A 12,471-nucleotide genomic window follows, 5' to 3' on the forward strand; every position below is an offset into this window, starting at 1 on the left:
ACATGTACAGCACCCTATTGCACATGTGTATGCACCTGCAGAACCCTATTGCACAGGTATATGCACCTGCAGAACCCTATTGCACAGGTGTATACACCTGCAGAACCCTATTGCACAGGTGTATACATGTACAGCACCCTATTGCACATGTGTATGCACCTGCAGAACCCTATTGCACAGGTATATGCACCTGCAGAACCCTATTCCACAGGTATATACACCTGCAGAACCCTATTGCACAGGTGTATACACCTGCAGAACCCTATTGCACAGGTGCATACACCTGCAGAACCCTATTGCACAGGTGTATACATGTACAGCACCCTATTGCACATGTGTATGCACCTGCAGCACCCTCTTGCACAGGTGCATACACCTGCAGAACCCTATTGCACAGGTGTATACACCTGCAGCACCCTTCTGGCTACGGGTTCAAACCCTGTGTGCAATGACAGAGGGCACTAGAAACTGGTTCCAAATGAACCTGAGAAAGAATTGGCCTGAGGCGTTCAGACCACACACTCATTGTTCCTTGGCTGGGGGCTGAGGGGTCCCTGCCAGACACTTCCCCTAAGACATTTTTGCAACAGGAGAAGGTGATTTCCTGAAGTCCGGCCAAAGAGCTGTTGTTCAAAGAGGGAATGAGAGCTTAAAGGCCAGACAACCGCTTTAGAACGGAGAGGGGCCTGTCTGCTGATTTAAGACAAGAAACAGTGTAACCAAGCAGAGAAAGCTGTGAGTTAAGACAAGAAAGTGTGTAACCAGTCAGAGAGACAGCTGTGGGTAATCAGGTGAGTAAAAAGGGCCCGTGGGCTATTAAAACGTTCTTTGAGTGTCGAGAATTAGCTAAACTTTACCTTTTCTCACCTCCTGCACTCCTCTGATGTACCACCCAAATAGCAGCACCCTTGACATGGTCATCCTGGGACAAAAACCCTGATAGAAAATAACCAGAACCTGGGTGTGGTGGCACATGCCTGTAATCCCAGCACTCAGGAGGCAGAGGCAGGCGGATCGCTGTGAGTTCGAGGCCAGCCTGATCTACAAAGTGAGTCCAGGACAGCCAAGGCTAACACAGAGAGACCTTGTCTCAAAAAAAAAAAAGAAAGAAAGAAGGAAGGAAGGAAGGAAGGAAAATAACCAGAAGATGGGGACATTGCATCCATAGGAACTTGTCCCCAAGAGTACCACCTCCAAAAGAAGAAACACAGCTTCCTTTGGGGGTAGGAGAGAGAGAGAGAGAGAGAGAGAGAGAGAGAGAGAGAAGAGAAGAGAAGAGAGGAGAGGCAAGTCCATACCACATGGTACATCAGCTGTTGGACCTTCTCCATGTGTCACTGGACACATGCTGGCTCAGAGCACTTAAGCCCTCCTTGTGGGCGCTGCCACAGCTGCGCTCAGGGCTGCCGAAGAAGTGAAGAAGTGGGCTGTTTTTCTTCTTGCCCTGGAGACCAGGGAGGCCTTCAGCACCTTCTCCCCAGCCAGTGCCCATGGGGACGGTTGTAGCCAAACTGCTCCTGCCTACCCTCAGCAGCCTGGCCTTCCTCCCCACAGTGAGCATTGCTGCCAAGAGGCGTTTTTACATGGAGGCCATGGTCTATCTCTTCACCATGTTCTTTGTGGCGGTAAGTGCGGGGGGGGGGGGGGACGACACTAGGAGGAAGACCTCATGGGGAGAGCCACCACCATCTTCCGGGATTTGGAAGAGAAAGAGGCCAGGTTGGGGGTGGGGGATGGGGGGATGGGAGTGGGGGGTGAAGGGGACATGAGGGGAGGGATTTTCTGTTGGTTGAAAAGAGAGAGCCCCTGGGGTCTATCTTCTTCCATGGACCTCAGTTTCTCCATCAATGGCAGGAATTTGAGGTGGGGGGCGGCGGCTGACACATGTGACTAAAGCCAAGCCCATGATAGATAGGCCTGTGTCAGTTAAGGACAAGCTTGGTTCTCTCCACACCCTCCTTTCTACCAACTTTGTTTCATGAGTTGCTGATCTGGGGAGGGCAAGGGGTGAGTGAGCAAGCCCAGGAATGGACACACTAGGGTCAGAGAAGGTAGAGGGCCTAGGTGGATCTGCCTCCAGAACTTGGAACTCTCTCTGTCTCTCTGTCCCTGTCTCTGTCTCTGTCTCTGTCTCTGTCTCTGTCTGTGTCTGTCTGTCTGTCTGTCTGTCTGTCTGTCTGTCTGTCTCTCTCTCTCTCTCTCTCTCTCTCTGAGTCCTTCTTTCTTTCCTGTTATGTGGCTGACTGGCTGCCTCTTAGTTCCCTCCCAGCTCTGTTCCCAGGCAATAGTCCTGGGGTGAGTGAGTCCTCTGTCTCTCAGGGGCATGTCTGGTGCTGGGCCAGCTTTGCTGAAGCCTTGTATCTGGGCCTCTACTTCTCCTCATCTCTCTCTCTCTCTCTCTCTCTCTCTCTCTCTCTCTCTCTCTCTCCTTCGCTCACTGGTTCTGTGTCCAGCGTTCTCCCTACCTCTGCTGCCTCTTCCTTCTTTCCTCACACATCCAGCTCTTTCTAGAACTACACCTTCATGGAGTTCAGCCTCCTCTTCCCACTGGTCTACCCTTCTCTGGTTTCTTCTCTTGACCCTATGTGTCTCTTTGGCTCGATCTACCCATCCATCTAACTTGCTCTGTCTGTCTTATCTAAAGCATCATCTATCGAATTATATATTTATCTATCATCTATTCATTTACATTTGTCTTGTTCTATGTATCTATCCATCATCTATCCATCATCTGTCTGTCATCACCTACTAAGCGTTTCTCCTTGTCCATTCATTTACCCACTTGTCCTCTGTCTTAAAGTCCTCCTCTCACTGTGCTCCTAAGTCCTTCTGAGTGCCTCCCCCACTGCTCCCACTGCTGCCCTCTAACCAGGGGGGAGGTCACACCATCTCTTTCACTCTTCTATAACCTTTCTTTCTCTCTCATAACACCTTATACCTCACTAGTCTGCATGGTGTGTGACCCACACATTGGTAGGACACATGTCCAGGGTCAGCAAGCAGCCTGCTAGTCTCCTCCTTAGAGCTGAGCCAAGCCTTTGGAAAATAGTATCCTGCCCCTAGGCCTGCCCTTCCTGCCGCAGGTCTCAGTAGGCAAGAGCAAGGAGTATGCTGGTTCTCAGTGAGAGAGGCCACAAGCTCACACACGTGTGCTCACGTATCACTTCCTATCCTGAGTCAGCTGGCATGACTTCCTAGTGGTGGGAGAAGCTAAGAACAGTAGGAGGCGTTGGCATGTGTCCGCCTCTTGGTTATGGTGGTCCTGTGGATAACAAGGGATTTCTCAAAGGACCTGGAAACTCTAGAGTTCGCTTTAGGAGGAGAGAACATTAGACCAATGACAAGCCACAAGGCAGCAGCCAAGGTGAGGTTGGACTCAGCATCACCCACGAGCTAGGATAATATGTATTTGCTGGAAGAGAAGACTGAAGTCTCAGAAAGGCTGGGCCACCAATGTCACCATGGACTCTACTATGAGCTCCTGGTCTACTCACAGCACTTTGTCCCATGTTTGTTCTTCATGGCACCTGGCCAAGGTGAGAGCCAATATGAGACTCAAGGGTCAAGGACAGAAGCCAGGGGCTTGCCTTCAAGACTCCTGTTAGATATAATCCAGCAAACCTCAGGCCCCAGTCAGGTTACCTCTGCCTGCCTTCCTAGGTCTGGGCTGGCCTACACAGCTCCCTCTGCACTGACCGTGGAGGCCCATCCTGCCCCACCCCACCCAGAGTGACAGGGCCAGCTGTCTCTCATGACAAATGTCCTCTGGCCTCAAAGCCGCCGTCTGTCCCTCACAGCGTTCTGTCTTCCACATGGCTCCTCTAGGACCATGTTGCGTAGTGTGGTGGTGCTGAATAGATGAGGAATGGCTCTTGGGGTCGGCCACCCAGGAGCAGGCCTGATTTACTCCAAAGAGTTCTGCTCCCTTGTTCGAATCTGATAGTCATCAAATCCGAGAGTCTTGAACAGTGACAGCCTGTCTATATGCTGAACAGCACAACAAACAGGGGAAAAAGAACGAGGGAGCTGAGTCTTGATGTTTGTCGGAAGTCTCACAGGCAGACAGCTGTTTCTCTAGCCCTGTTGACTGAGTGGCACACAAATCCACAATCAGGTGTTATCAGTCTGCACTCACCACGTGGCTTTCAACATGTGTCCAGTGCGTTACTGATTCTAAGGCATGATCATCACGGCTCACACAAGCATATACTGTCCTGAGTCAGAGCCATGAAAGAGTCACAGTGGGGGAAGTAGAGAGTACATAGTCCTCAAAGCTCACACACTCATCTGAGCCTGTAGGACTCGGTTATACTAGAAGTTCAAAGCATAATCGGATTGATTGAAATGTGTTCCTCGGAGGTGAGCTTCTTCTGACCAGGGTGAGCCCATTGTTCTAAATGATCTAAAAGCACATATTAACTTTGTTTCAGGTTGGGTAAAAGTTTGATTAGTAAAGGCAAACTTTAAACAGCATTTCCCAGAAAAATCATTCCTGCAGTGTGTGGGGGGGGGGGGGTGCACTATGCTACGAGGCTGTCAATAGGGTCCCCTTGTAAGCCCCGTGAGGAGGACAGCCTCTAGCCTAGGCCCCTCTGCAGATCTTCTGGGCTGACAGCAGAATTGGAGCTCCTGTCACACCCAGTTATGTCCTAGCCCAGCCCCAGCTGGGCCAGATCCACCTGTCTCTGAGGAGGGAGGGTGCTCATCAGTGCCTTGACCCTGCCTCCTCAGGCAGGGGTGCCCCAGGGAAGCTCACAGCTGTACAGGTCTCAAAAGAGGAGTACCTGAAGAGGACAGTTAGACCCCCTGCTGTAAAGCCTGCTCCTCTGGGCCTCACACATAGACACATCCATCCTAGTGAGGCTCTTCTGCTCCTCACGGGGGAAGGCGTGGATGTTTCCCAGAATCTGACGGTAAAAAAGTTGTATTTATTCATGGGGCCTTATACAACAAAAGGAGGCACAGATACTAGAAATGGTGGGCTCAGGTGAGATTGAGTGATGTGGTTCCGTGAGGCACCAGAAGAGCAGAATCCCCGCCCAGAGCTGAGTCTGCTTCTTTCTCCTCCTGAGTGCCTTGATCTGGCCTTCCCCTGAGCTCAACACTTAGAGCTTGTACCTGATTGGCTAACCTCCTCTGCACAGATGCCCCTTTTTAAAAGATACAGTATCCAAAGCTCAAGGCAACATCAAAGGGCTGAGTGGGGCTGACCCAATGCAGAGGCTGGACCACCTCCTCCCTTCCTCCAGATGCTCTCTATTGATTGACAGACTGTGATCAGCAGGAGGTCTCCCAGCTTCTAAATCGGCCCTATGTGCTTGACTGTCACATTTATCATCCAGGGTCCCCAGCAACACTCCCCCCGCCCCCCCATGGTGCCCCGCTGCCTCCAGACAAGGCTGTTTTCCAACTTGCCTGATCCCTCCTGCTGAGTTGGGCTCACCAAGAGACGATTGTGCTGGCTCCCAGGCTTGTTTGTGCCAGTCGCACTTGTCAAAATAATTATGTCATGTAATTAAATATTACTTAAAATGATGAAATGTGAAGCGAAGGGAGAGTGAGTTGTTTTCTGCAAGAAATAAGTTGACTGCTTGGAAATACTTCTTATAGAACCTTTTGCTTAAAAGTAAATCTGTTCAACTACAAGTCAAGAGCATGCCTGCCAGAGTATGGGTTGGGGGAGAAAGAGGAGAGAGGGTGTCCGGATCAGTGCTTGCTTGGGGGAGTCTAAAGCCTTCCTCTTTTTTGAAGAGACAGGGGTCCAGGATGGCTCATATGTAAAGACTGACAAGGGAACGTGTGTGCACTTCCAGTCAGCCCTGAGCCAAAAGGTGTAAGTGGTATTTTAGGATTCTCTCCCAGGCAGGCTTATCTGAGTGACTACCAGCCTTAGGTAAGAGACTCTGAAAGTGATATTTACAAAGCCTTTTGGACTCCCAGGCCTGATCAACTCACCTGATTAATCTCCACAAGCCCTAGCAAGGGGAGTATCCAATCGTGTGCCCTGATAATACGGGGAGGCTGAGGCACCAAGCCATTAGGGTCTCACAGCTAGTGAGGGGCCTGAGGCTTGGGACCAGTTCTCAGCCACCTCTGGGCTGCACTGATGCTGACCTCACATGGTTTCCCTGCAGTTCTCCCATGCCTGCGATGGGCCTGGGCTATCTCTGCTGTGCTTCTTGCGCCGTGACATCCTGGAGTACTTCAGCATCTATGGGACAGCCCTGAGCATGTGGGTCTCACTGATGGGTAAGTGGCCATCTCCGCCAGTGGGTGGGGGCCAGCCAGCACCCGGCCCATCTCTGAGATCCTCTCCCTTCTGTCTGCTTTGCAGAGCTTAAGCTACTAAAAGTAACCTGCTCATTTCTCAGACGCCTGCACTCTTACCAGCTCTAAGTGACTCCTGCAATAAGCACTTATGAGATTTAAAAGGCAAAGGCACACAAAGGAGACCACGGCTGCCCTCAGATCTGGGATTTATCCTCCCAGAGCCTCCAGGATCATGGAATCATTTGCTTTCGTGGGTCGTCTCAGCTCTGGGTTTTTAGGAAGGTAGACTGTTCAAAATCCTCACCTGGACCTGGGGTACAGCTCAGTGATAGAACACTTGCCTGGTGAGCAATAGGCCCTTGGGTCCGGGTCTGGCACTGCAAAAATTTTGAAAGAGAAAGAAAGAAGGAAGAAAGGAAGGAAGGAATGGAGGAAAGAAGAAATCAGGAAGGACAAATGAAAGAAAGGGAGGGGGGAAGGAAAGGAAAGGGAAGGAAAGGAAAGGACAGGAAAGGAAAGGAAAGGAAAAGAAAGGAAAGGAAAGGAAAGGAAAGAAAAGGAAAGGAAAAGGAAAAGGAAAAACCAAACAAACTCAGCCTTGTTTCTCAGGGATGCTGTCAGCTGGTCCATGTTATCTGGGGGTCCCTCCTGAGGCTCAGCCCTATGCACCATGCCCATCACTAGTCTTAACACTTTTGTCCCAGGACTCCCAGGAAATACTGGGCGCTCAACCTACCATTTAATTTCAGCCACCCTGTTCCAGAGAAGCAGCATTCTCCCCTTCCCCGCCCCCTCCAGTTTCCTCCAAATAACCAAGATCCAGACCTTGCGGAGGCCAAGCTGGGCCTTGAGGTCCTGATGAGAGGACATCCCAATGGGTTCCCAAGGGTGGCGGTACAGCAAAGGGGAGAGAAGCTGCTCACCATTCCTGTGCCTCTCCCCAGCACTGGCCGACTTCGATGAACCCCAGAGGTCAACCTTTACGATGTTTGGTGTCCTTACCATCGCCGTGCGGACTTTCCATGACCGCTGGGGCTATGGGGTGTACTCCGGCCCCATAGGCACAGCCATCCTCATCATTGCTGTAAAGTGGGTGAGTACTGTGTGCATCTCAGCTGACAGGGCCCAGGGAAGCTGCAGTTCTCCCCTGACCTTGTGATCCTCCTACAGTGCGTCCTAGACCTCCTGTTCTTATATGCAGGTGAACTAACATAAGAATTGGCCAAACCCCTGGAAGCCCTAAAAACAATGACCCGTGCTTAAGCTCTGTGTCCTACTGGCTCATTGGCAATTACTGGTCCTGGGTAAAGCCCAAACTCCTTTTCTCTTGACCTCTGCCATCTGTCCAAATACCCCTATGGAATGCTTCTAAGCACAGGCACAGATGTGGTTTTAGTGTACCCAGAGATGTGGAGACCGTCCAGCATCATGACCACCACTGTCATTCCTTCCATCAGCATCATTTTCACTCTTATCAGCATTATCGTCCTGAGAGGCAATAGCTGCTTAAACGTACAATGCCAGTTTGGAGAGCGGCTAAGCTAAGCTGGAGAGCCTGCCTGAAGGAAGCGAGCTTGGAAGGAAGGTTGGGAGTGAAGCAAGGTTTTCAATAGGACTGCTCCTGGAGGGGGCCCTGGTGCTTAGCACCTACTCTGCTGTATAGGCTCCTAATCCCTCTACAGTCCCTAGCTCCTCCTGCCTGCAAGGCCCAGAGCCCACCTAAGCTAGGCAACATGAACAAGGCTCCCAGGACCACCCAGAGCAGTTAAGCCCAAATCACAGTCCTGGAAGGCCAGCAGGCTTCAGACAAAAGCTGCCTTATGCATACAACACCACTTGGGGTCTTGGGGTTCAGCAAAGTAGAGCAGCAGCAGTGCAGCTCAGGCCAGGCAGTGCTTTGGAGGGAGGGGTGGTGGTGGTGAGTAGGGGGCTCTGGTCCATATGCAGCAAAGTGGGGCACAGATAAAGCCAGGCAGGAAGCTTCCATGACATGCTATACTTCGGTGGGCTCCGAGGAACCCAGACTTGTTCTGACTATAAGACATGGATGAAACTGAAGTGTGCAGAGGTCAGCAGCCAACCTGGAGTCACAGTAGACAGTGCAGCTGCACTTATTTCAGGGGAGATGAACAGCTGAGGCTGGCTCTAGCTGACTCTGGAGGCCAGAGCCCCTTGCGGCAGGGGTATTGGGGTTCAGCATGGTTAATTAACCAGCTGGAATGCATAAACACAAAGGCTTCCTCTGATAAATGCCTCCTTGTCCTGCCCATCATGTCCCCTCCTTGTCCTGCCCATCATGTCCCCTCCTTGTCCTACCCATCATGTCCCCTCCTTGTCCTGCCCATCATGTCCCCTCCTTGTCCTGCCCATCATGTCCCCTCCTTGTCCTGCCCATCATGGCCCCTCCTTGTCCTGCCCATCATGTCCCCTCCTTGTCCTGCCCATCATGGCCCCTCCTTGTCCTGCCCATCATGTCCCCTCCTTGTCCTGCCCATCATGTCCCCTCCTTGTCCTGCCCATCATGTCCCCTCCTTGTCCTGCCCATCATGGCCCCTCCTTGTCCTGCCCATCATGGCCCCTCCTTGTCCTGCCCATCATGGCCCCTCCTTGTCCTACCCATCATGTCCCCTCCTTGTCCTACCCATCATGGCCCCTCCTTGTCCTACCCATCATGTCCCCTCCTTGTCCTGCCCATCATGTCCCCTCCTTGTCCTACCCATCATGTCCCCTCCTTGTCCTACCCATCATGTCCCCTCCTTGTCCTACCCATCATGTCCCCTCCTTGTCCTGCCCATCATGTCCCCTCCTTGTCCTACCCATCATGTCCCCTCCTTGTCCTACCCATCATGGCCCCTCCTTGTCCTACCCATCATGGCCCCTCCTTGTCCTACCCATCATGTCCCCTCCTTGTCCTACCCATCATGTCCCCTCCTTGTCCTACCCATCATGTCCCCTCCTTGTCCTGCCCATCATGTCCCCTCCTTGTCCTGCCCATCATGTCCCCTCCTTGTCCTGCCCATCATGGCCCCTCCTTGTCCTGCCCATCATGGCCCCTCCTTGTCCTGCCCATCATGGCCTCTCCTTGTCCTGCCCATCATGGCCCCTCCTTGTCCTGCCCATCATGTCCCCTCCTTGTCCTGCCCATCATGGCCTCTCCTTGTCCTGCCCATCATGTCCCCTCCTTGTCCTGCCCATCATGACTCCTCCACTGCTCTTTGCTGGATCTAGATCTGACTGGATTTTTTTTTAAAGACAGGGTCTCACTTTATATCTCTGGCTGGCCTCCAACTCACAGAGATCTGCCTGCCTCTACCTCCTGAGTGCTGGGATTGAAGTCCAGCACGCCTGTTCTGACTGGACTTTAATTAGGCAGGATAGCATACATGAGCTAGTGTCCCCCCACCAAATGCCAGGCTTCCCAGGTCTCTGATGAGAATGAGTGTGAGAGAGAGGCTGCAGCCACCCACATCTGGGGCACAGATCCCACCTCCTAGACCACTAGATACACAGGTAGTTTGGACTTACTTCTTAGAATGGGGGTGCAGCTGCTTCCCATGTCTCACCCTTTAGGGAAAGACATACAAAAATACTATCTGTGGAGAAGAAGCTGAGTGAAATGGAAAATAGGGGTTCCCAGGGCAAGACAAAGCCTCGCTGGGGTCAGACTGCTACAGTAGTGAGATGACTGACAGATGCTGGCACCTGCACTTGTTGGCTGTACCACAGCACTGACACCTCTCACTGAGACCTCCACTCCTAAAGCAATGGCGAGTCTTAGAATACACGTGTGGTGGCGAAGCCTGCTCTGACCAGCACGAGGCCATTAAAGGTCTTTGTGAGACTATCATTCATGTGGTAATGAATACAGTGTGCACCCAACAGTGGTACGTATCATGGTCTACACCACTGAAACCTGAACAATCTTGAGTCTAAAATGACTTTGGGCCCCAAGAGTCTGCATTCCAGTGAGGAACCACAGGGCACTCCATTGCTTCCATGTAAGAACCCCCATTTTATCAACCTGGAACACACACCAGACCCTTATGGAAGGCACTGGGTAGGTGGTTGGGGGTGGTGGTGGCTGAGAAGTCAGGGTTAACGGAAGAGGATGCCATAGCTGGTAGAGATAAATCCTATTTGCCCCTGAAGTCCCAAAGACCACCACACAAACCACCTGGAGAGGAATGCAGGGCTCACAAGTCCCAAATAAGCTGATATCCTTTCACTGTTAACAGTCTCTATGGGAGCCAGGTGGTGATGGCGCACGCCTTTAATCCCAGCACTCGGGAGGCAGAGGCAGGTAGATTAGTGTGAGTTCGAGGCCAGCCTGGTCTACAAAGCAAGTCCAGGACAGCCAAGGCTACACAGAGAGACCCTGTCTTGGGAAAAAAAAAACAGTCTCCATGGGGGATTCTCTCTGGCTGGGAGGTGGGAGTGCATCAGTGGCCTTGCTACTTCCCAAAGAAGCAGTAAAAGGCAAGCGGAAGACCCAGGGAAAACTGGCCCAGAGATTCCCAGCACTATCGCTCAGGCAAAGGAGGGGGGGGGCAGGCCCTGCAGAACGGACAGAGATTCTCAGGTATATAGAGGAATGAAGGTGGGGCTCTGCTACCTAAAGATGGAATCGTGCCAGACAACTCATGAACGGATCCTTCCTCGTGCTGCACCCCCAAGAACTTTGATGTTGCCCCCTTGCCCCTGCAGCTGAAGAAGATGAAGGAGAAAAAGGGTCTGTATCCTGACAAGAGCATCTACACCCAGCAGATAGGCCCCGGTCTCTGCTTTGGGGCACTGGCCCTGATGCTTCGCTTCTTCTTTGAGGTACCAGGCCTGTGGGGGAGTGGATCGAGCCCTCCAGAAATGGCTCGACTCGACAGGGAGGATGGCGGGCAGTTTTTACAGGGAAGCCCCTAGTCATGAGTTCTAGTCTGTGGAAGACAGTACTCTCCATCCCCAGGGCACCAGCAACCCAGCCTGTGTGGACCTGAGGGTCACAGGGAGTCAAGCCAGGGCCCTGACTTTGGTTGGGAAGCCTGCACCCAAAATGCATGTTCTGGAAGGGACCAGGGGCAGGTGGCCAGCACCTGCGGGGCAGGGAACAAAGAAAGGCAGAGAACCTTGCTGCCGTATTCTCAGGGTGGGATGGCTGGCAGAGGTGCCAGGTGGCTAGCGGGACTTAGGTTAGGGAAGGGGTTCAGATGCCAGGCTAACTCGCTCTCCCCCACAGGAATGGGACTACACCTATGTTCACAGCTTCTACCACTGCGCCCTGGCCATGTCCTTCGTCCTGCTGCTGCCCAAGGTCAACAAGAAGGCTGGGAATGCGGGGGCCCCCGCCAAGCTGACCTTCTCTACCCTCTGCTGCACTTGTGTCTGACCACAGCCTCCCCCCCCCCCCCCGTTCCAGGCCCCTGCCTTCCTGTCTGGCAGCCCTGCCATCTCTCCCAAGATAATTTCTGTGCGTTCCCATGTGGTGTATCTATGAGAAATGGTCTCCTCTGCACCACAAGAGTCCAGCAGGCCTGCTGCACTCTGCTAAATGCTGCTTAGGGACCCACAAACTCTGTGTTCACCAGTTTCTTCACTCTGTTTCAGAAATTTAAGGAAAAAAAAAAGAATTTTCTTTTCCAAGGCCTCATAAGCATAGGTGTCCCTGGCAGAGCACTACGACAGCAGATACTGGCCGCAAGTCCTAACCCAGTAGCGCTCACAACAGGCGTTATCTAGCTCACAGGCCCTGTGTGCCAGGATTATCTGATTTCTCTAGGAAACTGGTATTGCCATTTCTACCCCATTTAGGAAAGCCTGGAGCCAGTGGGATCAGCTCTGGCCTAGACCCAAGCTTGCATGCCTCTGCCTGGGTCCCATCCCTTCAGCAGGTTTTAGATCAAGATCATTCACAGTAGACTCCTGATCAGCAGCAACTAGTCATTCGCCTTACAGGACAGCTTACATACATCCTGGGTTCTAGAACAAATGTGTATGCTGAGTGTCACAGTTCTGGTCTTGGGGGAGTGCCTGAGTCCAGGGTAAGCCGCTGGCCGCTGGCCAGGTGCTGGTAGGCACGGAGCTGAGTCTGCTGCTGGCCTGGATACCTGGGCTGGTCTTTAGTTTACTCTACACTGGCCTGAAGCTTACTCTGCGGCCCTGAAGGAAAGGTGGGTGCAAGCAATACCCTTGGGCCAGGCCTTGCTGGGACTG

General features: G+C 52.4%; 1 protein-coding gene across 1 annotated transcript; it reads left to right on the forward strand.

The window, feature by feature from the left end:
- The first annotated feature begins 1,372 nt into the window (after positions 1 to 1,372).
- Positions 1,373 to 11,737, forward strand: MYMK (myomaker, myoblast fusion factor). The gene is made up of 5 exons (XM_084798030.1): positions 1,373 to 1,625; positions 6,135 to 6,249; positions 7,215 to 7,363; positions 10,975 to 11,091; positions 11,498 to 11,737. Exons 1-5 carry the CDS (start codon positions 1,491 to 1,493, stop codon positions 11,645 to 11,647), a joined length of 666 nt encoding a protein of 221 aa, XP_084654156.1. The 5' UTR covers positions 1,373 to 1,490; the 3' UTR covers positions 11,648 to 11,737.
- The last annotated feature ends 734 nt before the right edge of the window (positions 11,738 to 12,471 follow it).

This window comes from Acomys minous, assembly GCF_964271855.1.
Source record: "Acomys minous genome assembly, chromosome: 10".
NCBI lineage: Eukaryota > Metazoa > Chordata > Mammalia > Rodentia > Muridae > Acomys > Acomys minous.